Here is a 22,396-nt window from a genome sequence, read left to right on the forward strand (position 1 = left end):
CTACAGCACAAGCCAGGGAATAACTACATAGCCCCTTAGCAGTTATGGTTCTTTAGGCTGACCTTTAGTACAGCTGAGTCATCCCAAAACATCTTCCTTCCTTCCTTCCTTCCTTCCTTCCTTCCTTCCTTCCTTCCTTCCTTCCTTCCTTCCTTCCTTCCTTCCTTCCTTCTCTTTCTTTCTTTCTTTCTTTCTTTCTTTCTTCCTTCCTTCCTTCCTTCCTTCCTTCCTTCCTTCCTTCCTTCCTTCCTTCTCTTTCTTTCTTTCTTTCTTTCTTTCTTTCTTTCTTTCTTTCTTTCTTTCTTTCTTCCTTCCTTCCTTCCTTCCTTCCTTCCTTCTCTTTCTTCCTTCCTTCCTTCCTTCCTTCCTTCCTTCCTTCCTTCCTTCCTTCCTTCCTTCCTTCCTCTTTCTCACTCAAGTCACTTCTGACAACTTCCTGGACTACTCCTTGCATTATTTTTGCCAATGTTTTCATCAGTGCTTTGCTATTATCTGATATTGAAAAAGAGAGCAACCGGCCCAAAGTCACCCATCTGGCTTGGTACCTAAAGCAGAACTATAACTCAGGGTCTCTCAGCTTCTAGTATTAACCACGACAGCTGGCTTTCAACCTTCAAATGCAAGCTGGTAATGATTCAAGACATATTGCTCTAAAGCAGACGTGTCAAACACAAGGCCCGGGGGCCGGATCCGGCCCGCGAAGTGGTTTCATGCAGCCCGCAAAGCCATCCTGGAAACAGTGAGGAACGGCCCCCACTGCCTTGGCCCTGGCCCAGAGACCCTCCTTCTGCCAGAGACCCTCAGATCTGTCCCACTCCTGCCCAGGCCCCCATAGGCACCCTTGATGCGAACGATGTAGAGCTGGCCACGCCCACCCAGTAGGCCATACGCACTCTAGCCACGCCCACCCAGTAGGCCACGCCCTCCCAGGGCACACCCACACGGCCCCCTGAGGGCAACCGCAATGCTGATGCGGCCCTCAATGAAATTGAGTTTGACACCCCTGCTCTAAAGTAAAAGAGGGAGATCTAGCGTGTGCAACTGCAGGACAGGCAACTTCTGTAAGGTGGTGGCACCCAATTTCTCTGCTGCAATCAACAGAGACTTTGCTACACTGAGGAGCAAGAACAGAAAATTGTGATTTGGCTGACGCTCACATACCCGAGGAAGGCTGGACTTGTAGAAGCCTCATTCTGGACAACTGCACGGCAGTTTTCCCAATGCCACGGATGTTGTTCATTCCTCCTGCCGCCATTATCTTGTGCTCAGAACTGCTTTCTAGGGGACGTCGTTGAGAGGCATTGCTCTTTGGGCCCTGCAGCTGCTGGGGGCAACAGATGAACACACAGGTTCAGCGGGTATTTCAGGGATAAGGAAACTCTTTTATCCCACCATGAATTATTAAAGCACACGTTCGACTCCATAAACCAAGAAAAACACACTGAGTTTCTTCTAAGCAGTTTGCTTTATTGTGGCTCACCTGCAGACAGAAATCTTGCCAAACTAAAACAGACTATGGGCACTGTTAAATATATACGCTGAGAATTCCTAGGAAGAAACTGTCTTAACGCTCTTCTTCCCGCAACCAAACTATCTAAACTTTGCTATCTCTTGTTCCTCTGGAATGCAACTTCTCCCTCCTGGGACTCCGGACTATGTTCCATCACACACCTGAGGAACATTTCAGTGGGAGGGATTAGTGCCAGCCTGGAACAGAGACAAGTATCTGCTGGAGACTGTGCCAGTCATGTGCTCTGAAAGATCAGAAAGTTTTCTGATTTGGTAAATAAAGGGAAAATGGTCCGACTTGATGGGTAGACTTTTCTTGCACAGAAGGCATTCCTGCTTCCTCCAGATGTGCATGACTCCCACTTCCATAGCCCTATCCAGTTAATTTTACTGTGAGAGATATACATTAAGAATTCTGGTAGGAGCCAGTTCAGCGGTCCTCTGCTTCTGATTTTGCATCACTGTGCTTTCAGCAGCATTCACACTTGCCATTTATAGTTCCCCAAGTTCCATATGCTGATCTCAGAACTACAGCCAAGGAAGGGGCAACAACTCATTGCAGTAATTTCACCAATGTAGTTTCTGGAATCTCAGAATTGAAGGGGGGGGGAATGCCTCACATGAGCCTTTGCAAGCCTGTCTTAAGGAGAAAACAGAGGAAGCCTATTACCCCTTATGACATTTAATCAGGGGTTTATTAGGAGAAATAATTAGCTTAGGGTACGGATAGCATCACCATAGCGGGACAAGGGTTCACTCAAAGGCTCCCTAATTGGACCTTGAAGATGGCAGCAATACATCAGCACTGGCATCTTGCAGCCTGCTAGTGAATTCTTACTTATGCCTGATTATAGCAGAAGCAACCGGATGGGAGTTAGCCTTGGCCCTCAGCCATGGAAGAAAAACCACCAGGAAACCATCACTGTCTGTTCTGCTGTGAATCTTAATCTTAGCTAGTCATAGTGTTAGGATAGGGGAGACGTACCCTCTGGCCCGTAACTTCGAACGAGCGCGACCGCCGTCTCCTCCTCTTGGCTTCTAGAGATTCTTCCCTCTTCTCAAGTTTCTTGCTTCCCTTTTTGTTAACCCGGAGCCAGGGACCAGGGGAACGTCTGGGGACATGTCTCCCAGGAGCGGTATCCCCGGTACTGCTTGACAGATTGTCCTCGCTGATGGCGTGCTGCAGGCTGGGACTGGCTGGCTGGCAGAGGGCGGGGGTTTCCCGGCAGAGGGCGTCCTCACTTCCACTCAGAGAGTGGAGGGAGAGGTTGCTGAGCTCCTTGGTTGGCTTCAGCAGGTTCAGCCTGTCGGATTCCAGCACCCGAGAACGACGCCGGGCAGCCTTCACCGCAATGTTTTTGATGCCACTCGCCATCTCCTTGTGCTCTGCCAGGGGAGGAAGCATGTGGCAAAATTAAAGCTTTTTCCTGGGTGGCTTTTGCCAAAGTGCCAACAGACTGGCAGGGAAAAGCCAGAAAGCAGCTTTCGGTCTGTTCAAAGTGGGAGGGGGTCCCTCAGCGTGCTGTCTTTTGCTGGTCTGATGGGTGATTCGGAAGAATGAGGAGGCAGTAAGATTCCTAGTGAGTCAATAATATAGGCCTCAGCTGCAGACTATTAGCAACCTAACTACTCACGGAACTCCTCCGTGAGGAAACACAGAACCACTAAGTCAGACATGTCAAACACAAGGCCTGGGGGCCAGATCCGGCCTGCGAAGTGGTTTCATGCAGCCCGTGAAACCATCCTGGAAACAGTGAGGGAACGGCCCCCACTGCCTTGGCCCTGGCCCAGAGACCCTCCTTCTGCCACAGACCCTCAGATCTGTCCCACTCCTGCCGAGGCCCTCATAGGCACCCTTGATGCGAACGATGTAGAGCTGGCCATGCCCACCCAGTAAGCCATATGCACTTTAGCCACACCCACCCAGTAGGCCACACCCACCTGGCCCCCTGAGGGCAATCGCAATGCTGATGCGGCCCTCAATGAAACTGAGTTTGACACCCCTGCTCTAAGTATTTAATTATAGGATATGCACACTGCCTTTATTCTGTACAACTCAAGCCAGCATAACTAATGCTCCCACCTATTTTCCCCCATAACCACCACCCTACTGTGGTGGGTTGAGCTGAGAGAGAGAGTGACTGGCCCAAAGTCATCCAGCTGGCCTACAGATCCCAGGGAGGACTAAAACTCATGACCCCCCTGTTTCCTAGTCCAACACTTGAGCCACAACATCAGTCTGGCTCTCAATAAATGTCTAGCAAAGGCTGTATCTCACCTCCATGCATCAAGATGCCATCAGAACAGTGATCACTGCTGTCAGGGGAAGAATTTTGGTGGCTGCCCAGGATAAGCAAACTCTCTTGGGGTGTGTACTGTGAAGAAGAAAGGAGGCAGGCCGTATTAAATTGTATAGAGAGCTTTCCCCGAATGTTACAGCTCCTCCCCTAGTGTAGCGGTGAGATCATGTCCGAATAAAACCATCTTATGCATGTTAAGCCCTCTCTTCTCTACTCGTCATACCTCCTGACTGATCATGCCGTTGACGTGGATAGGGGGTGGAGTCATCACTGCTGAATGCTTCATCTGCCGAGCCCGAGGACTCGCCTTGAACACCTGAACGGCTTCACTGTTGAGAAAAGAAAGATCAGGATCTGCCGACTCCAGCACAGCACCAGACAAACAGACCTCACACGGCTCCAAAGCCCCCTTTTTCTGGGCTGCTACGTCTCCACTGCAACAAATTGAACTGGCAAGATGGCCAAAATCAACCGGCAAGCGGTTCCATAGGTCTGGCGCTCCCACAGAGAGGGCCTCCTCAGGGTGCCTCCGATCAAAGAATGTCAATTGGTGGCCCCCAGGGGGAGGGCCTTCTCTGTGGGCGCGCCAGACCTATGGAACCGCTTGCCGGTTGAGCTCCGGACGGCCCCCGACCTTCGCTCCTTCCGGCGTGATCTAAAAACGTATCTATTTGAGCAGTCTGACCTGGTCTGATGGGTTAGGGTTGGGGTTTTAAATACATCTTAATTATTGTTTTAACCTTGGGCATTTATTTAATCGCTTTTAACTTTTGTATCTGGTTTTTGTATTTATTGCCCTGTACACTGCCCTGAGTCCTTCGGGAGAAGGGCGGTATAAAAATATAATAAATAAATAAATAAATAAATAAATAAATAAATAAATAAATAATAAAATCAACGTCGTGCTGCTTTTAAAGGGAAAAACACACCACCACTGTGTGCCATAAGTTCTAACAAGGTCTGAAAGAAAGGGGGGGAAAAAAACCTCCGAAAAGAAAATCCCCGTCTTGTCTCTGTACGCGATGCAGTCCTATCCACTGGAGATCCTGGTCTGAATTAGATCTGACGAATATCCCGATTGTGACTGAATGGGCTTGGATTCTTTTCTTTTCTTTTTGCTTTTCTCCCAACCTCTAAACAATAGGAAGTCGGTCTTCGTGACAAGCCATTTCAAGAGAAGTAGGGATGCAGATGGGGTGGGGTATGAACTGAAAAATGAGGAAGAAAATGTTCCGAGACAAAGTAAGAGAGCAGGCAGGCCGAGAGCAGTGGTGGAGAGAACCATGAAAGAGAAAAGACGCGGCATCTAAGAAAAAGGAAGACCCAGATTGTTGGGGGCAATTAAGCTGACTTTGTAATAATGCCGCTTGGGGTGTGTGTGTGAAAGCCCTAATAAGCAGGCATATACATAGAATGAAGGCTACTGCTAAGCTTGTAAGCCGCCCTGAGTCTTCGGAGAAGGGCGGGATATAAATGGAATTAAAATAAATAAATAAATAAAAATAAATAAAAGAGAGTGGAGAATATCTACTGTGGGCAGTGAACGCCTATGGAAATTTGCGCCGGTTCTCTTAATTTGGCTTTGGGTCCAGGAAGCCTTTCACTCCTTTCACTCCAGAGTTGACTATCCAGACTTTTCAAAGACCTTCTTTTTTATACAGGTAGTCCTCAACTTATATAACAGTTCATTTAGTGACTGTTCAAAGGTACAACAGCACTGATAAAAATGACTGATGAGCGTTTTGCACACCTATGACCATTGCAGCATCTCCACGTTCATGTGTTCAAGATTCAGGTGCTTGGCAACTGGCATGTATTTATGAAGGCTGCTGTGTCCCAAGGGTCACATGATCACCTTTTGCGAACTTCTGACAAGCAAAGTCAACGAGGAAGCAAGACTCACTTAACAATCGTGTTACTAACTTAACTACTGCAGGAGTGACTTAACAGCTGTGGCCAGAAAGGTCATAAAATGGAGCAAAACTCATGTAACAACAGAAATTTTGGGTTCAGTATGGCCATACGTCAAGGACTACCTATGTACTTTGGTGGGTGTTGCAAACTGGAATAACAACAACGACAACAATAATAACCAAAGAGAGAAGCAACCTAGAACTAAGGAGAAATTTCCTGACTGTCAGAACAATCAATCAGTGGAACAAGCTGCCTCCAGAAGCTGTGAATGCTCCAACACTGGAAGTTTTTAAGAAGAGGCTGGACAGCCATTTGTCTGTAATGGTATAGGGTTTCCTGCCTGAGCAGGGGGTTGGACTAGATGACCTCCAAGGTCCCTTCCAACTTTATTATTATTATGTGGCCTCACCAAGGGGTTGTAAAGTGGTATTAACACTTCACGTGATCTTGATTTTATCCCTCTGTTAATGCAGCCCTAGCACTGTGTTGGCTTTTTTGGCAGCTGCAGCACATTGCTGGCTCATATTTAAGTGATGGTCCACTAGGACTCCGAGATCCTTGTCACAGTTGCTACTATTGAGCAAGGTACCACCTGTGCATTTGTTTTTTCTTGCCTAAATGTAGAACCTTACTTTTTTTGCCCCTTCTGAAGAGTACTGAACAGATCTTACCTGTCTGATGCTGGAACAAGGGGTGGGAGGGTATTCTTCCGAGAATCCCGCCAAGGCAGCTGTTGACCCTCAGAACCCAGAGTCTTGACACTCTCTTGGTCTGAGTCCAGGATATTTTCTGCAGGGAGCGGAGGAAGCTTTGGCACAGAGGTCTCCTGCACACAAACGTTTTCTTCATTTTAACTGTTTTTATATTTATCTTTTTACCAATCTGTAAGCCACCCAGAGTTGCCTTATTGGTGAGATGGGCGGGATATAAATTGAATAAATAAATAACAAAACTAAATAATAAGCCAACAAATAAGTGAATAACAATTTGGAATAAGGCAAAGGTGGAAGAAGTATTTTAGAGATTTTTCTTTTTGAAGGGTGGAATTGAAAGAAATGCTACAAAGGTTAGGGCCCAAGAAAAATATGGTTTAAAAAGATATCACAAATACTGTGAGAATGTTGAAAAATTCTATGGCACCAGGTGTGGGCAGTGGAACTGGGAAAATGTCAAAATAAGGAAATGGTTTGTTTATATGTAATAAACACACAATGCAGTTGTTATTGTTCACTGTATGTGTAGGAAGAACCATCTGTTCTTGACCATTGGAAAACACTGTCACTGGGGAAAAGTTAGCAAAACTGAATGAAAAAAATACACAGGTTATTTGTTAAATAGGCCTGGGAAGATGTCTGATAGAATTCTGATCAAAAGGGTAGGAGAGATAACAGTGTGCAAAATCCAGGACGTCTAATATGGCTTTATGCAACACAGAGGTTGCACACGCCAGATTTTTATTTTTCAGCAAGTCACTGAGAAATGTATGAATGTGAAAAAGTTTGATTTAAAGAATGTGCATGATAATTTGAATAGGTTGTTTTTATGGGATGTTTTGCACAAATATAGAATTGAATGTTGATTACGGAGTGTGGTAATAAGTGATATAACAGAAGTATATGTGTAAATAAATGGAATATTTAGTGATTGGTTCAGTATTGAGTAGGTCACAAAACAAGAATATATGATGCTCCCTTAAGTTATTTAATATATTTATGGATCAATGTGTAAGGAATGTTAACGTGATATTAGAGATGAGTTTGTGTTTTATATATCTGCAGTCTGTCTAACATTTTCTGCTCTCTCTTCAAGTATACATACATACATACATACATACAGACACACACACACACACACACACACACACACACACACACACATATATATATATATATATATATATATAGAGAGAGAGAGAGAGAGAGAGACATATAGATATATGGATAGATATAGATATATAAATATATGGATAGATATAGATATATAGATATATGGATAGATATAGATATATGGATATAGATATATAGATATACAGAGATATAGATATATAGATATAGACATAGATAGATATAGATATAGAGCAGAAAATTTTAGATAGTGTAGATATTACAAGGCAGTTGTGTTTGACAGTGAAAATTAAGTGAATGAGTGCAAGTTTCACATAAATGGCAACAAATTAGAGCAAATAGTACCCATCTGTATTGGTAGAATGTTTACCAAAGATGGGAAAATGAATGGAGTATTTTAAGATATACATGGTGGGTAGAAAGGCAGAATGTGTGGAATGAATGCCTTTCATTCATTCGTTAAAAGAAGCAAAAATTGCTACATGTAAAGAGCATGCTTGTGCTTGCATTATTATGTGAAAATTGGGTATGTTGTCAGGAGGATCAAAATATTAGCTGAATGTAGTGAGAATGGGTTATTTAAGAAATGCACATGATAAAACAAGAATAGTCAGGAATGAATGAATGTTGAATGACTATTGACTGAGTACAAGAGGAATACTCTTGGCATTTATCAGACAAAGCTGTTCCACTTCACTCAGACTCTGAGCAGATTGAATGGAAGTAGCTGAGACAGACCAGAGCCCTCTTATATGGGAGGAATTTGAACTGGTTGGTCCTAAGGAAGTGAAGAAAGTGATTGGACCCATGCTCTCCTTGTGTGTTAAGGCCTCCTGGGAGGAGGTATGTAGTTGGGTTGAGAATATTGGACAACTTTTGTCCAGTCTCCAACTTATCTTTTTTTTTTGGGGGGGGGGAAAGAAGTTTCTTAAGTGGGAGGGTTGGTGCTCCCTCCAGAAGACCTGGGATTATCTGGGCCCCTTTCAGTCTGAGTTTAGGTTGGGATACAATACTGAGGCAGTACTGGTCACATTTGCTGATGACTTTTCGGGGTGGGTGGGTGTTTGAGATGGGAGTGGTGCAACTGTCCTGGATTTTTTAGTGGCTTTTGATGTCATCAACCATGGTATCCTTCTGAACTGGCTTTAGGGATTGAGAGTGGGAGGCACTGTCTTTCAGGGGTTCTTCTCCTTTCTCCATACCCAGGTCCAATATTGGGGGAAAAGAGATTATGCCTTAGGTCCCTGCACTGCAAGGTGTCTCAGGGTTTGGGCCTCTCGCTTCCCCTCTTTAATATCTACATGAAACTGTTGGACAAAGTCATTTGATGGCTAGGGGTGCAGTATCACCAGTATGCTCATGGATAAGCAGCTGCTCATTTCCACCCCAGGCCAGTCAGGTGATGCTATTGTGGAACCGACCGTGTGCCTGGAGGCAATGAGAGTTTGAATGGGGAGGAATCGGCTTCAGATCAACCCTGGCAAGATGGAGTGAGTGGCTTTGGGGTTTTGGACCTCAGGATCTGGTGATAAGTCATCTTTCACAAAGGGTGGGGTTACATTTCCCTGGACCAAACTGATGTGCAATTTAAGGGGATTGCTGGCTTCATAGCTCTTGCTCAAGGAGCAGGTGGCTGTCAAGGCTGGGGAGCGGGAAATCTGGACAAATAAAAAGCATATCCAAGGATATTACTTTGGATGAGGTGAAAAGATTTCAGCAATGAGCAAAATCAATGTACCTTAAGAGCTCTAATAGCTGCTTGATCGATGGCTGTCATTCGATCTAAGCCCCCTTCTTCAAGCTCGTGCAAGTAAACCTGATACAGTTCCTCCACGTGGGATGGGATCACTAGGTGAGACTCTGGCAATGGGAAGGGAAAGCGGAAAAGGGGTCACACGGGAGAGGCAAACATACCACAGAAGCTTCAATACTGGTCTACAATTGAGATGACAGTCCCTTGTAGTATGAAGGGAATGGGAGAAATGCTACGGTTAGGAATGTATTGGAAGGACACTGAATACTTTTGATGGCAAAAGCATCAATGCCATGACTGCAATAGGCTAAGTCAGGGTAACCAGCTGCAAAGTAATCCTGGGTCTCAAACTCATGACCTGCACGTGGCTCTTCAGGATGATTTTATAGAGCCAGCATCAATAAAGATAAGCCAGAAAAAAACAGAAAGCCCCTTGTTTACATATAGAACAGTACAGCAGCTAAAATGAAGCACTATGAAGTTCTATGCTGTTTGCTCCTAAGGATAATTACACACTAGAGATTTTTAGGCCAAAGTTTGAAAAGACTTCATTATTGCAACCTTCAGGTTAATGAACTAGTGTTGATACTTCTCTCATTATGGTCTGAGTTTGACATTCCTGAGTATAGTACTGTGGGATGCCACAGAATTGTGAGGCAAGAAAGATTTTACAATTGCATTTGTAATTTATAAGCAAAGGTAAGGCATGTCAACTTGAAAGAAAGGCTAGAGAGCTGTGTTGTGCACCAAGGAAATCTGGGAAAGTAGATGATTACCATGCTAACATCTCTTATTTTCTTACATGCATCTTCCTCAGTGCAAGAACTGGGGTTCACAGAGCCCCACTCTATCACGTTGTATCAAGAGTATACATGCCCATATACCCATGGCATGCATGCACACGCGCGCACACACACACACACACACACACATCTCAACAAATCCATTCAGTCTACATCAGTTCTCCCCAGCTGGGAATTAGAAGCCAACACCTCTGGAAAGCACTAAGCTAGGAAAAACTGATCTCCGCTGGGCAACATAGGTGGCCATACCATGAATGATCTGTCGTTGCTCTTGGATGATACGGTGGCAGAGGCTGCGATAGCGCTCAAAGCGACGCACAGCTCGTTCCTGATGACGGATGAAGTTGTCCTTGAGAAGCGTACTCGACTGTATGGCTGTATTCTCCACTTCCAGTTCATGTACCTTACACAGCAAACTCAGAACCTCTCTCTGCTCTTCTGAGCTGATGCACCACGGCAAGGCCTCCTCTAACCGGTGCCCACGCTGCCGTACTTCCCAGAAGCGCCTTTCCAGCTCTGCCTGGCACAGAGAAGAGGCAGAAAGTCACAGAGCCAATGAAAGCCACAGACACCGGATGGGAGAAATGTTGCTGACTGCAGACTGCTCCGTTCTATAAAGCTGCAGCACGCCTGCTCCCTTCCCTCCCTCCCTCCCTCTAGCTATATTCTGTTCACCCCACTGGCTTTTGACACCTTCTGCTTATGAAGTTTATCCTGCTCCCCCAGGAGAATAGCGGTGTGTTCCCGAGCTGCTGCCACTTCCGGTGGCTCTGGCACATCTGAGAGTTCGTCCCCAGTGTCAGAGTCCTTCTCATTTTCATCTTTGTTGTAACTCTCTTTTCTTTGCTCCTCTCGCCACTTTTGGGCTCGACGTGTCTTCTCCTGTTCCCAACTGCAAAGAGGTGGAAGAGGGGAGGGAAGGAAGGAAGGTTGAAGAAATGCATGATAGTCAAGAGCCAGCAAATGACAGACAACCGGCACACCCAGTCTAAGCTCTCAAAATAAGCTGATGGAAAACAGTGAATTGCACAACTGAGGTGCTAGGAAAGTGTCCTATTTGCTCCCTGCTGCCTGCGTACTCAGCAATGGTGAGGAGGTGGCGAGAGCTCTCAATCTGTATCTCCATGTAATTATTCTCCAACTCCATGAGGTGGCGCCGCACATCCATCTGCTCCCGAAAGGTGCTGATCAGCTGTTCCCGGAGCTGATCCATCTCCTGCCTCTCAAAGTGATTCCCACGGAGGTGTACTTCGGCTATACAAAGGGGGGGGAGAAAGGAAGTGTAACTGATATGGGAAATCCAGCCAAAGTGCAGAGAGAGAAAGAAGCTACAGAGTAGCCATGTTTTTGCTCCCTTTGTTCCATGCCTTTCTATTTCAGCCCATGCTTTCTGTCTAATTGTCTGCATCTGACTTCTACAAAACTTTCAGTGCCTCATCAAACATGTCAATCAGGAGACCCTTTATAATCTGTGAGGTAGAACTATCAAGTCTACTCAATACATGACACACACATACGTATACAATTCTTTTTCTACAGGTGTCAAGATGCCGTTGCAGGCAGATTTCTGAAATTTTTGAGAGGTATGTAATGTAAGAATTTAAACCAAACTCTGCTGGCTCAGGCCAAAGGCCTGTAGCTTTTAGTCTCTTGTTTCTCAGGGTAGCCAAGCAAGTTAACAATAAGGAAAATTCACAAGCATGAGGTGACCAATGACACCTCCTGCTAATGTTCCTTAGCAATTAATGTTCCTTAGCAATTATATGGAAGCATATCACTTCGAACATTAATGGTAATGCATAACCATGGGCTGAAGTACGGATAACCTCATCTTCCAGGAACACACAGTTATTTTCATGCTATAGCATCAACTCAGCCTACCTTGAATACTCCGGATGTCTGACCGCATTGGACGGGGCTCCTGTTGCTCAATTTTACACTGCAGTCGATGAATTTCACGATGGAGGTCAGCAATGATACTTGTGTACTGAGCAATGTGGTAGGAGACGTTGAGATGGTTGCGCTTCACCTGTCAGGCATGAGAGAATTATACGGAATGAATGTTGGGTGTGCCAGGAAACTCCGGCAGCATCCAAGACTACTTAATTATTTAAGGTTCACTAATCCAGAGTCTGACAACAATTAAATCTTTTTGTAGTGAGTAAAGAGAATGGCCTTGAAGAACAGAGAAAAGATCCATGACCAAGGCAAAAATTAGATAAATGAGACTTAAAATCCAGGCTAAGAAATTAAGTTTGAAAGCATCTCAGAACCCCTTCTCCCCTTAATTCTTGTGAAGATGTACACAAGGAAATACATTCAGCCTTGCCAGATTCTATTGCTATAGCTATTATAATACAAATAACTTTAGGTCTGTGCAGTGTTTCTCGATGTCGTCTACTTTATAGGGGTGATACATTTCAAATACTAGATCATTCCATAAAATAGTAATGATACAAGAGTTAAAATCAGTGTATAACATAAAAACATTGGTTAGAAAATCAACTGTTTAATTAACTAGAGCCGGACAGATCAAGACTCTCTATATCTAATAAAAAGGCAAGAAGGAACGAAGCCTCATGGGGCAAATAATTCTGCAATCTGGTTGTGATTACGAGGAGGCTCTTTCTTTTGGTTATTTTTGCAACTGAATCTGAGCATCAAAAAGGGCTTCTTTGCCAGATTTTTGTTGTAATTATCTATGGCATCCTCCTCAATCAGCTCCATAGACCAGGCAATGTTACAAAGAGTTTCTGCTTAAGTCTTTGAAATATTATGAGTCTCTAAAAGGTTGTTGTAGAGCAGTGGTAGCAAACCTATGGCACATGTGCCAGAGGTGATACTCAGAACCTTCTTTGTGGGCATGCACGCCGTCACCCCAGCCCCGCCTCCCCCCACGGCCCCCTCCTCACCAGCAGCCCCCCGGAGAAGAGTCGCCCCCGAGCGCGGGCCGTGCAGAGCAGCGCAGCCAAGAACATGGCAGCTGGGCAGTGGGGACAAGACTCCGCCCTTGTGCCCCAATGCGTACAGTTGATGCGGAGTGCATGGCCACTATGGCACTGCTGGGCCGCCTGGGTGATCTGCATTGGGCCGTGGAGGCGGTGAGTGGCCCTGCAGACAGGTGGGGTGGCAGGGTGGGGGCTGCAAGACAGAGGACAGAGCGGGGACAGGCAGGGGTGGTTTTTCGGCACTTGGTCTCTAAAAGGTTCGTCATCACTGCTGTAGAGTATTTCAAGCTATTGCCATGTCTCCAAAGCGATTTCATGTTGATCTGATGACTCTTAAGGGATTAGGGAAGAGGACTTCCGGTTTTGCAACGTAGCAACATGCCCAATTGATTGTACAGTTCTGCACTCCACAGCTGGTTTCACCCTGCCTGGGAACCTAAATGGGTCTAAATTCGCCCCAGAGGGAGGGTCTCCCTGTCAATCACGGAAAGATGATGGTCGATCCATTTGATCTGGAGGAAGCCCTCCAACCCGATAGGAGAAAGGGTAGCTGCACTCCGGTGACTAGCTCAAGCTACTGGCATCCGAAGTCCAAAAGCACCAACTAAGAACAACTGTAAACAGCGTGTTGGAGCTGGGTGAGAATATTGATTTTCTGTTCTCTATTTTGAAATTGATTGCCTGGAAAAGATCCCCAAGAAGCAAAAAGTCCTCCAAAAGTGAGAAGGAAGGGGACTATAACCCCACCATTCCATAGACGGAAGCGGCAATTTAATTTTTAGGGGGGACAAAAATACATTGAAATGGACTAATGTAAAGCTAAAATTTGGATAAAACCGAAAACTATGGAAATTGTTAAGATTTTCCATTTAAAAGAATACTGATGAAATTATAAGAAAATAATCTTTTTGTTTTAAAAGTTGGGAAATAAACAGCCACTGACACAGTGGTGGAACACAGTATAGAACTACAGCTGCCCTGCTTCAGAAATTGGCAAGAGCCCAGAAACAGAGTACAATTCATGCCTTTAATCCTCAGTAATTCTTAGCTAAACAGAGAACAGCTGGGAATAGAGGAAAGAAAACTCTACTGCAGATCAGAAATACAATTGCTATGAAAACTGCTGACCTTCTTTGATTATAAACAATTACTGAGCTGTGATATTAAAGTTTAAGAATCATTTGCAGAGAAAGAAAAACTGACTTTTTGGCTATACCTCTAGGGGGAAAATTACTGCATTGTTTTTAAGTGGTTGAACATTTTGGACTATTCATAAAGATAAGAAACATATAACATTATAGTATTTTGAATTTAGGACTGGTTGGTATGATGAAAATGGAGGTTGCGTATACAACTAAAAGTGGTAAGAAACCACACACAATACTCTTTTCTAAAATCCCCAGTCTGGAACATCAAGAGATCTGCAGGAGTAATGCTTCAAGACAAAACAAATATTTTCCAGGAGGAAATGTATGCTATGCTGCAACTAATCCAAATAACAATGTTCAAATCATAATGAGATTAAAAACAATTTTGATGATATAAATGAGCATATCCCTGACCTAAGTTCACAATTAAAAAATTCTCAGAAAATGGTGACAAAGAATGAATTCCTCAGGGAAAGGGCGGTATATAAATGCAATAAAATAAAATAAAAATAAAAATAAACAAATAAATCAGATAATAGAACAGAAACCAGAGAAAAAGTGATCTAAAGATGGAGGCCACACATGAAGAAAATTACAGCTTAACACAGACAAAGAAAAATCTGCAAGATTTTACTATAATATTGGAAATGGAAAAGACACTTTATCTTTCAGAACTTCAAAAGAAACCTGAAGATAAGAAAGAAGACTTGATAAAATGTAAAATAGAGCTGTCAGGAGAACCACTAGAGTTTGGGAGACAAAAAATGAAAAGAGAAATTGAGGGAGAAGGGAAATAGCGAATATAAATGGGCAAAAATCCTGCTCAAAAATACCTTACTCAATTTGTCTTTCCATTAACAACATCTATAAAAACACAGGAAGAATCCCTTGGCAAGCTGAATATACAGACTTGGAAAGTTGCTAAGCAAAAGAAGAAGGCGAGAGCCAGACTCAAGAGAGATTATTTGACCTACCAGATGGAGTAGTGCATGATTACACATCTGTTTGAATACGTTAAAAGAATAGTTAAACTTTGGATATAAATGGATTTTATAGTAAGAGAGATGTGATTCATAAGTACTATATTATTTTTTATGATACTGGAAATGTAAAAATAATGGGATGATTTAAATGAAAGAAATGTTTTGGATATTTAAATGTAATCAACTTGGAGAAAATTATAACTGATAAGAAATGTTTTGAACACTGAAGGGATACTTAGCTTAAATAAGAACAGGTGAGAGCCAGACTCAAGAGAGAGGACTTGACGTACTAGATGGAGTATCATATGACCAAACATTTGTCTGAATATGGTTAAAAGAATAGTCAACTTTTGGAAATAAAGGGATTTTATAGTAAGAGACATGTGATTTATAAGTAGTATAGTATTTATTTTTATGATATGGGAAATGTAAAAATATTGGGATGTTTTGGATAGTTAAATGTAATCAATTTTGAAAAAATTATAACTGACAAGAAATGTTTTGAATATTGAGGGGAAAATAAGCCTAAATAGGAGTTCTGAAAACAGAACTTATAACAATTTACATCAGATGAATTTTTGCAAATGCAACTGTAAAATAAGCTGATTAGAAATGACATTACATATTGATATTTATTTATTTATTTATTTTATTTTAATCCCATTTATATCCCGCCCTTCTCCGAAGACTCAGGGCGGCTTACAATTTAAGCACAAACCAATGTGCTTAGCAATAGCCTTCATTCTATGTATATGCCTGCTTATTAGGGCTCTGATGTTATTGTTAAATACTAGAAAAATGTTTATATTTAATTTTGTATGCATTGAAAGTACTAAAAACTATATCTGCTCAATGTTGGTAAAAGGAGAATACTATTGGAAGAAGAGAAGACCAAGGAAAGGTATTTTTAGTTAGGATGTTGATTATGAAAGCATAGAAATTAACTCTTATTGATTGTTGTTAAATATATAAACCCAGACAACAAGTTGTTTACTAAGCACTAAAGATTGTTATTCTAAAAAACCAATAATATATATATATTTTTTAAAAAGGGATTAGGGAAGAGATGTCACTATTATACAAATAAAACTCTGTTTTTATATTTCAGTTAAGAGAGCCCATGTATAATATATATTGGTGCTTAAGCACTGTGAGGGTAACCTATTATCAGCAAATAAAGATAGTTTGTCTTCTGCCAAGCAAGTTAATGGCAAAGGGGAAAAACCTGGGAGATTGGCTTCCCTTTCCTTGTGGCCACTCTAGAAACAAACAAATCAACAGAGCAGGGACACAGAGATTCATCATCTCTCCAAGAATCTATATGAAATACCTACGTTCTATGGCTACTTTCTGACTTTGTGTCATGGCAACAAATCTTGACTCCTAATTCTCAACCCCATACTCAGGAACATGCTTAAAACAGAGGTTGAGTGATATAACATAGCTAGATAAATTGCTTTATCACAGATAAGACAGAAGCCACACATATACATAAGATCTGTAAATTGTAGAACACCGGAATATATACCTCTGTTCTGAGATTTCAATTTTAGGCCTTTTCTTTCTGCCTAAACTTGAATCTCTTCAAATTTGGCCATTGATTACTTATCCTTATGATTGGAAAGCATTTGTTCAATGCTTACATGCTGTTATGCCAATTTTGGTTCCTGCCTTACCAGATCCATTAGAAAATACAGTATACCGATGGTAAGGCTAAAGTAATTAATGTTTCAATGACCAGATCTGAAAGACTGGAGAACCTGCTGGATTCAGGTGGAACAACTTCTGTTATCTGAATAACCTCCAAGAGTTGGAATTCTAGACAAATCAGTAGTAGTAATAAAATGGCAGGAATGCAGCATCCTACTGTGGTGCGGATATTCTTGGCACGTTCAGCATAGGTCAAGGTGCTGCGTGACTCCTCAAAGGCATTACTTGCAGGGCTGATGTGAGCAATCATGACTGTACGGCTGTTCCCACCTAAAGAATCCTGGAAATAAAAAACACAGGACTGAATATAGATGCCAGGAAGCCAAGCCAGACTTTCAGCAGCATTCTATCTACAGAAAAGGAGGAACCACGTACACCAGGTAGGCCATGGATTTGAAATCCAAGCTCTAATACTAAAACTGATCTGTCCAGTCAGGAGCCTTCCTTCAAGCCCAATCCCATCGAAGCAGGTTCCTCAGTACACATCTTTTAAGCCACGTTTGCTTAGGGAACCACAGTCTTCATACTAGGTATTTGACTATTCAGCTCTCACCTATGGACTCTTTGGGATTCTGGATCAAGAAATATAAAAGCTTTATTTTGAGCTCTTAAATTGTAGACATACAGTAGTTGTCTGCTTGGAACTCTCCAAGGTCCTGAAACTATAGCCTGACACATTATGACTATGCTATACAGTAGGAAAGTGTGAACATTGCCTTGTCTTACATAGGTACACTATATCAGCCCTCATCTCTCCCCATCTCCCTCAGTTACAGTTTAAATTATTCTTGGCATACATGCTTCCTTTTCTCTGTTCTACCCCAGAAGAAAGCAGACTGTATCAAACTTATGACCAAACAAAACAAACCGGATTGCTATTTTGTTCATTGGAACATTTCATCCCATTTTTAGGGATTTTTATTGACACAAATTAAAGCCCCCCCCCTCAAATCTCTCTACTCTGTTTTGCCTATCTATAGAAAATACATAGCTTCTTTTAGGCTATTCGCACCCTCTGCTTTTTTGCTAATCCTGCCCATAGGAACAGTCTACCTTTAGAAGGCGGGTAAGCTTGCTGTCCCGATAATTAACATATTTGACGCCTGTCCTGTCACTGAGAGCATTGATGCAATTGCCAAGAGCCAGCAGAGACCGGTTGATGTGGGCGCCCTCCTTCATACGCTGTCCACGATTCTGAGTCTACGGAGCGGGAAAAGTAGAATGGACATGAGAATGAAACTGCTGTTCCAACACAGACAACTCTTGAGGCAAGCCCTATTTTTCTGAGATATAATTCTGAGGTCAGATTGAAATATACTTTCCCTGTGATCATACTGCTGTCACTAACATTTAAGCTGCTTTCACCAAAGAAAAAACTGATGGAAAAAAGACCTTATCTGGAACCAGATTCAGTTCCTTATTTAAGATGAAATATGGCGAGCCAAAGGAAGAGGAGATTCAGGCAAAAAAGGTCTTGATCAAAATATTGGATGGAAACTATATATTAAAGACATTTCCATTAAGCTCTAAAGAATGACACTTTTGGATGATTGAGAGTCATTCTTGCATGTAGGTAAGGCTGTGTTCACTGAAGAGAGGCATGAATGTTCTACCCAGTTCTCAGTTCCAATAGAGTTTAATTACTACTTCTCATTTCAAACTGGTCATTTAGAAGTGGCATCAGTGCCAGATAAATAGGACTGATCCATAATGGCATTATTATTAAGATTTGAATGTATGACTGAGAGTCCAAGGTGTCCCCAGTTGACTGGACCATTAGAGACTCTGCTGATAGCAAATTTCATTCCAAATGTCATAAGCCTGGTTAATTCTCTGGATGTTTCCCTTCTTTCAAGGAAAGATTGTCTTTTTCTACATGACTATAACCCAACCTTGTTCAAATAATAAGAGAATACATGTAACTCAGGGTTGAACTGTTGGGTTCTATGTACTCTCTGACATTGGTTGTTTTCTTATAGATGTTTCACTACAGGCCAAATAATATTATCAGGGTGAGGGAGAATAGGGTTTGATGACTGTTTACATGAAGCAGTTTGCCCCACCCATCTTGATATCTGCAAACAGTAACACTATTTAGCAATACCAGACAGACTGTATTAATTCTAATTGACAATAAATAACTGGATAGCTTGGATAATTTTCTATTAATGGTGTCAAATAGCATGCACAAATATCCTGATAAAAGGGAATATGTAAAAGAAAATGAGCAGTGTTTTCAGTATGGTCAGGTCTACCACGGCAAAACCTTTCATTAGAAAGAATTTTCTTACATCTCCTTACCATGGCAACTGTAGGTGAAACATTAAATTCTGTTAATATCATAGCCTGTATTTGGCTATTTCAATCTGACTTGAATATTTGGTCAGCTGATAGCAAATTTCTTTCCAAATAAAAGATAAGACTTCTACTGGCACAAGAATTGAGCTTCCTGCTTTCTATACAGTAATTATTGTTCTCTGTGTTATCCTTGATTACAATAAGGAAGCTTATTTAAGGAACCATCAACCATCACCAAGATAGGCAGGGAAACTGGGACACACAGGTAAGAATTACTACCTTTACAGTCTCCTCCTAAACTTTTTAGAATAACCAGAGTGGCCTCAATGGGATGCCAGATTCCTGCCTTGAGAATTCTTAGGCCTGAACCAAGTGTCTTCTTCTAACTGCATTATACCTACTGTAATATAATTAGATATTATATTGTGTGTGTATTCCATCCTATAAAACAGCACCCGTTGAATGGGGATTGGAAAGAAGGTTTGTAAAATTTAATTAGCTTTTAGGAAAGGAAATGGGAATTTCCATGAAAGAGAGATACGGAATCCTAAAAGTATAATAATATTTGGAAATATAAACTTTCACATTTCTGGTATGAATAGCTTTTTATAGAATAGAGATGACTGTTTTCCCACCAATAGGTACTGTGCAAAAGTGTTAGTTGTGCAAAAGTGTTGCAAATTAAAGAGTGCTTTCAGAAATAAAAGTGTTAATAATTTGTATCAATTAATAAAATGAAAAGTAAATGCACAAAAGTCCAAATCAAATCAATATTTGGTGTGACCACCCTTTGCCTTCAGAACAGCTTTAATTCTTCTAGGTACACTTGCACACAGCTTTTGAAGGAACTTGGAAGATTCCTTCAAGGTTGTTCCAAACATCTTGGAGAACCACAGATCTTTTGTGGATGTAAGCCACCTCAAATCCTTTTGTCTCTTCATGTAATCTCAAACACACTCAATGATGTTGAGATCAGGGCTCTGTAGGGGCCAAACCATAATTTCCAGGACTTCTTGTTCTTCTTTACACTGAAAATAGTTCTTAATGACATTGGCTGTATGTTTGGAACTGTTTTCCTGCTACAGAATAAATTTGGGGCCAATCACACACCTCCCTGATGGTATGGCATGATGGATAAGTATCTGCCTGTATTTCTCAACATTGAGGACACCATTGATCCTGACCAAATCTCCCATTTGCAAAAATGCAGCCCCAAACTTGCAAGGAGCCTCCACCATGCCTGCAGAAACTCATTATTGTCTCACTCTCTAGCCCTTTAGCGAACAAACTGCCTCTTGCTACAGCCAAATATGTCAAGTTTCTGACGTATGGGCTTTTCAAGTGACTCCCAGGCATTGTTTACCTTAAAAGTCCTTTATTAGCTTAATATACCGGCAAATGCTTGCTCGAAAGAAGCTAGAATCTGAAATCTCCGCCCCTTGCACAATATATTAAAACACAATTCTCCACCTTTCTAATTTTGTCATTAATCATGGTCTCCAATTAATTTAAAGAATCAGTTTCCCTTCCGTTAGAAAAGCCGCCAAGGCCTTATCTTCCTAGTGAGAGAAATGGCCTCGAAAGGTGCAATCCTACTCATCCCCCCTCCTAACCTTAAACTAAAGCAATACACAAGTCTTTAAGCAATACACAAGTTTAACATATGAAATAGCTACTTCTTCATCTCTTGTCAAGCAATAACATTCGATGTTAGCAGCGTTGACAGTCTCACTCTCTAGCCCTTTAGCGAACAAACTGCCTCCTGCTACAGCCAAATATTTACAATTTTGACTCATCAGTCCAGAGCACCTACTGCCATTTTTCTGCACAGCAGTTCCTGTTTTTGTGCATGGCTGAGGTGCTTAGTATTGTTTCCGCATTGAAGGTATGGCTTTTTGGTCGCAATTCTTCCATGAAGTCCACTTCTGGCCAGACATCTCCAGACAATAGATAGGTGTACCTGGGTCACATTGGTTTCCACCAGTTCTATGCTGATGGCACTTTGCTGGACTTCTTTCAATGTTGAATGGAAGTAAGCATGTGTCTTTCATCTGCTGCATTAAGTTTCCTTGGCCAATCCTCAATGTTGCCTGTTTCTTTGTGCTTCTTCAAAAGAACTTGAATAGCACATCTTGAAAGCCCAGTCTGCTTTGAAACCTTTCCCTGGGAGAAACCTTGCTGATGCAGTATAACTACTTTTTATCTTGTTCCTGTGCTGTTTTGCTATGATGAATGACCTACGACATGAAACTGTCTTCCACAACCTCACCAGAGTAGCAGAGTTTGGCTGTTCCTTGCCCAGTTTTAAGCCTCCTACACAGCTGTTTCTGTTTCAGTTAATGACTTGTGTTTCAACTTACAAATTGATGATCACACGGCACCTGCTTGGCATAATTGGTTAATTATACACCTGACTCTAATCTTAATAAACCCCTGACTTTGTGCAAATGTACAAACATAAGAATTGATGTTGTTTTGAAAGCAAAGAGTGGTCACATCAAATATTGATTTGATTTGGATTTCTCTTTTGTTCATTTACTTTCCATTTTGTTAATGGATAAAAATAAACTATTAACACTTCTGTTTTTGAAACATCCTTAATTTATAGCACAATTGCCTAACACTTTTACACAGTATGGTTTTGGAAATATGAGAAATATTGGCTATCTTGATAATTTCCATGCAAATAAAACTGTGAAAAATGGATGCTTTAAATTTGCAACTTGTCCTCATTCAAAGCTCTTGGGATAGTGTACATAAGATTTGCTTCTTTTTCTTTGCAAGATAAGCTAATTGTCTGAGCCGAAACCATTCCGGTGAGCTTCTTGGTTGGTCATAGTTCAACTACTCTATCACTGTTTAAAGAGCTGTTCTCACATTTATTCCTATTCCACACTCTTTGACAATTGATTTCTGGATGAATACCTTTTGAAGCAACTCTCTTCACCAAATTAACTTTCTGTAATTGAGTGCATATACCGTATATACTTGAGTATAAGCTGACTCGAGTATAAGCCGAGACCCCCATTTTCACCCCCCAAAACTGGAAAAAGTTCGTGACTCGAGTATAAGCCGATCCGCCGTTCTGCAAGCCTCCGCCGCCAGCAGAGGCTCGATCCGCCATTTTGCAAGCCTGAATACACAGGAATACCCTGTGTGGCCGCGGCTCTCGGGGAAGCCCTGGCT

General features: G+C 42.1%; 2 protein-coding genes across 2 annotated transcripts in view; one reads left to right on the forward strand and one right to left on the reverse strand.

The window, feature by feature from the left end:
* GPRC5C (G protein-coupled receptor class C group 5 member C) overlaps positions 1-22,396 on the forward strand; it is a 420,745-nt gene that overhangs the window by 65,746 nt on the left and 332,603 nt on the right. The gene's annotated exons all lie outside the window — the stretch shown is intronic.
* Positions 1-22,396, reverse strand: part of LOC310633610 (kinesin-like protein KIF19) — a gene marked incomplete at its 5' end in the record, with an annotated part of 80,036 nt that overhangs the window by 1,014 nt on the left and 56,626 nt on the right. The window contains 12 exons of the mRNA XM_083351411.1: positions 1,162-1,321; positions 2,495-2,895; positions 3,788-3,884; positions 4,033-4,138; positions 6,395-6,549; positions 9,306-9,427; positions 10,373-10,643; positions 10,817-11,015; positions 11,203-11,377; positions 12,005-12,152; positions 17,070-17,192; positions 17,966-18,112. Coding sequence (XP_083207537.1) covers positions 1,162-1,321; positions 2,495-2,895; positions 3,788-3,884; positions 4,033-4,138; positions 6,395-6,549; positions 9,306-9,427; positions 10,373-10,643; positions 10,817-11,015; positions 11,203-11,377; positions 12,005-12,152; positions 17,070-17,192; positions 17,966-18,112 — 2,104 coding nt within the window. The remainder of the gene's footprint in view (positions 1-1,161; positions 1,322-2,494; positions 2,896-3,787; positions 3,885-4,032; positions 4,139-6,394; positions 6,550-9,305; positions 9,428-10,372; positions 10,644-10,816; positions 11,016-11,202; positions 11,378-12,004; positions 12,153-17,069; positions 17,193-17,965; positions 18,113-22,396) is intronic.

This window comes from Vipera ursinii (assembly GCF_947247035.1).
Source record: "Vipera ursinii genome assembly, chromosome: 2".
NCBI lineage: Eukaryota > Metazoa > Chordata > Lepidosauria > Squamata > Viperidae > Vipera > Vipera ursinii.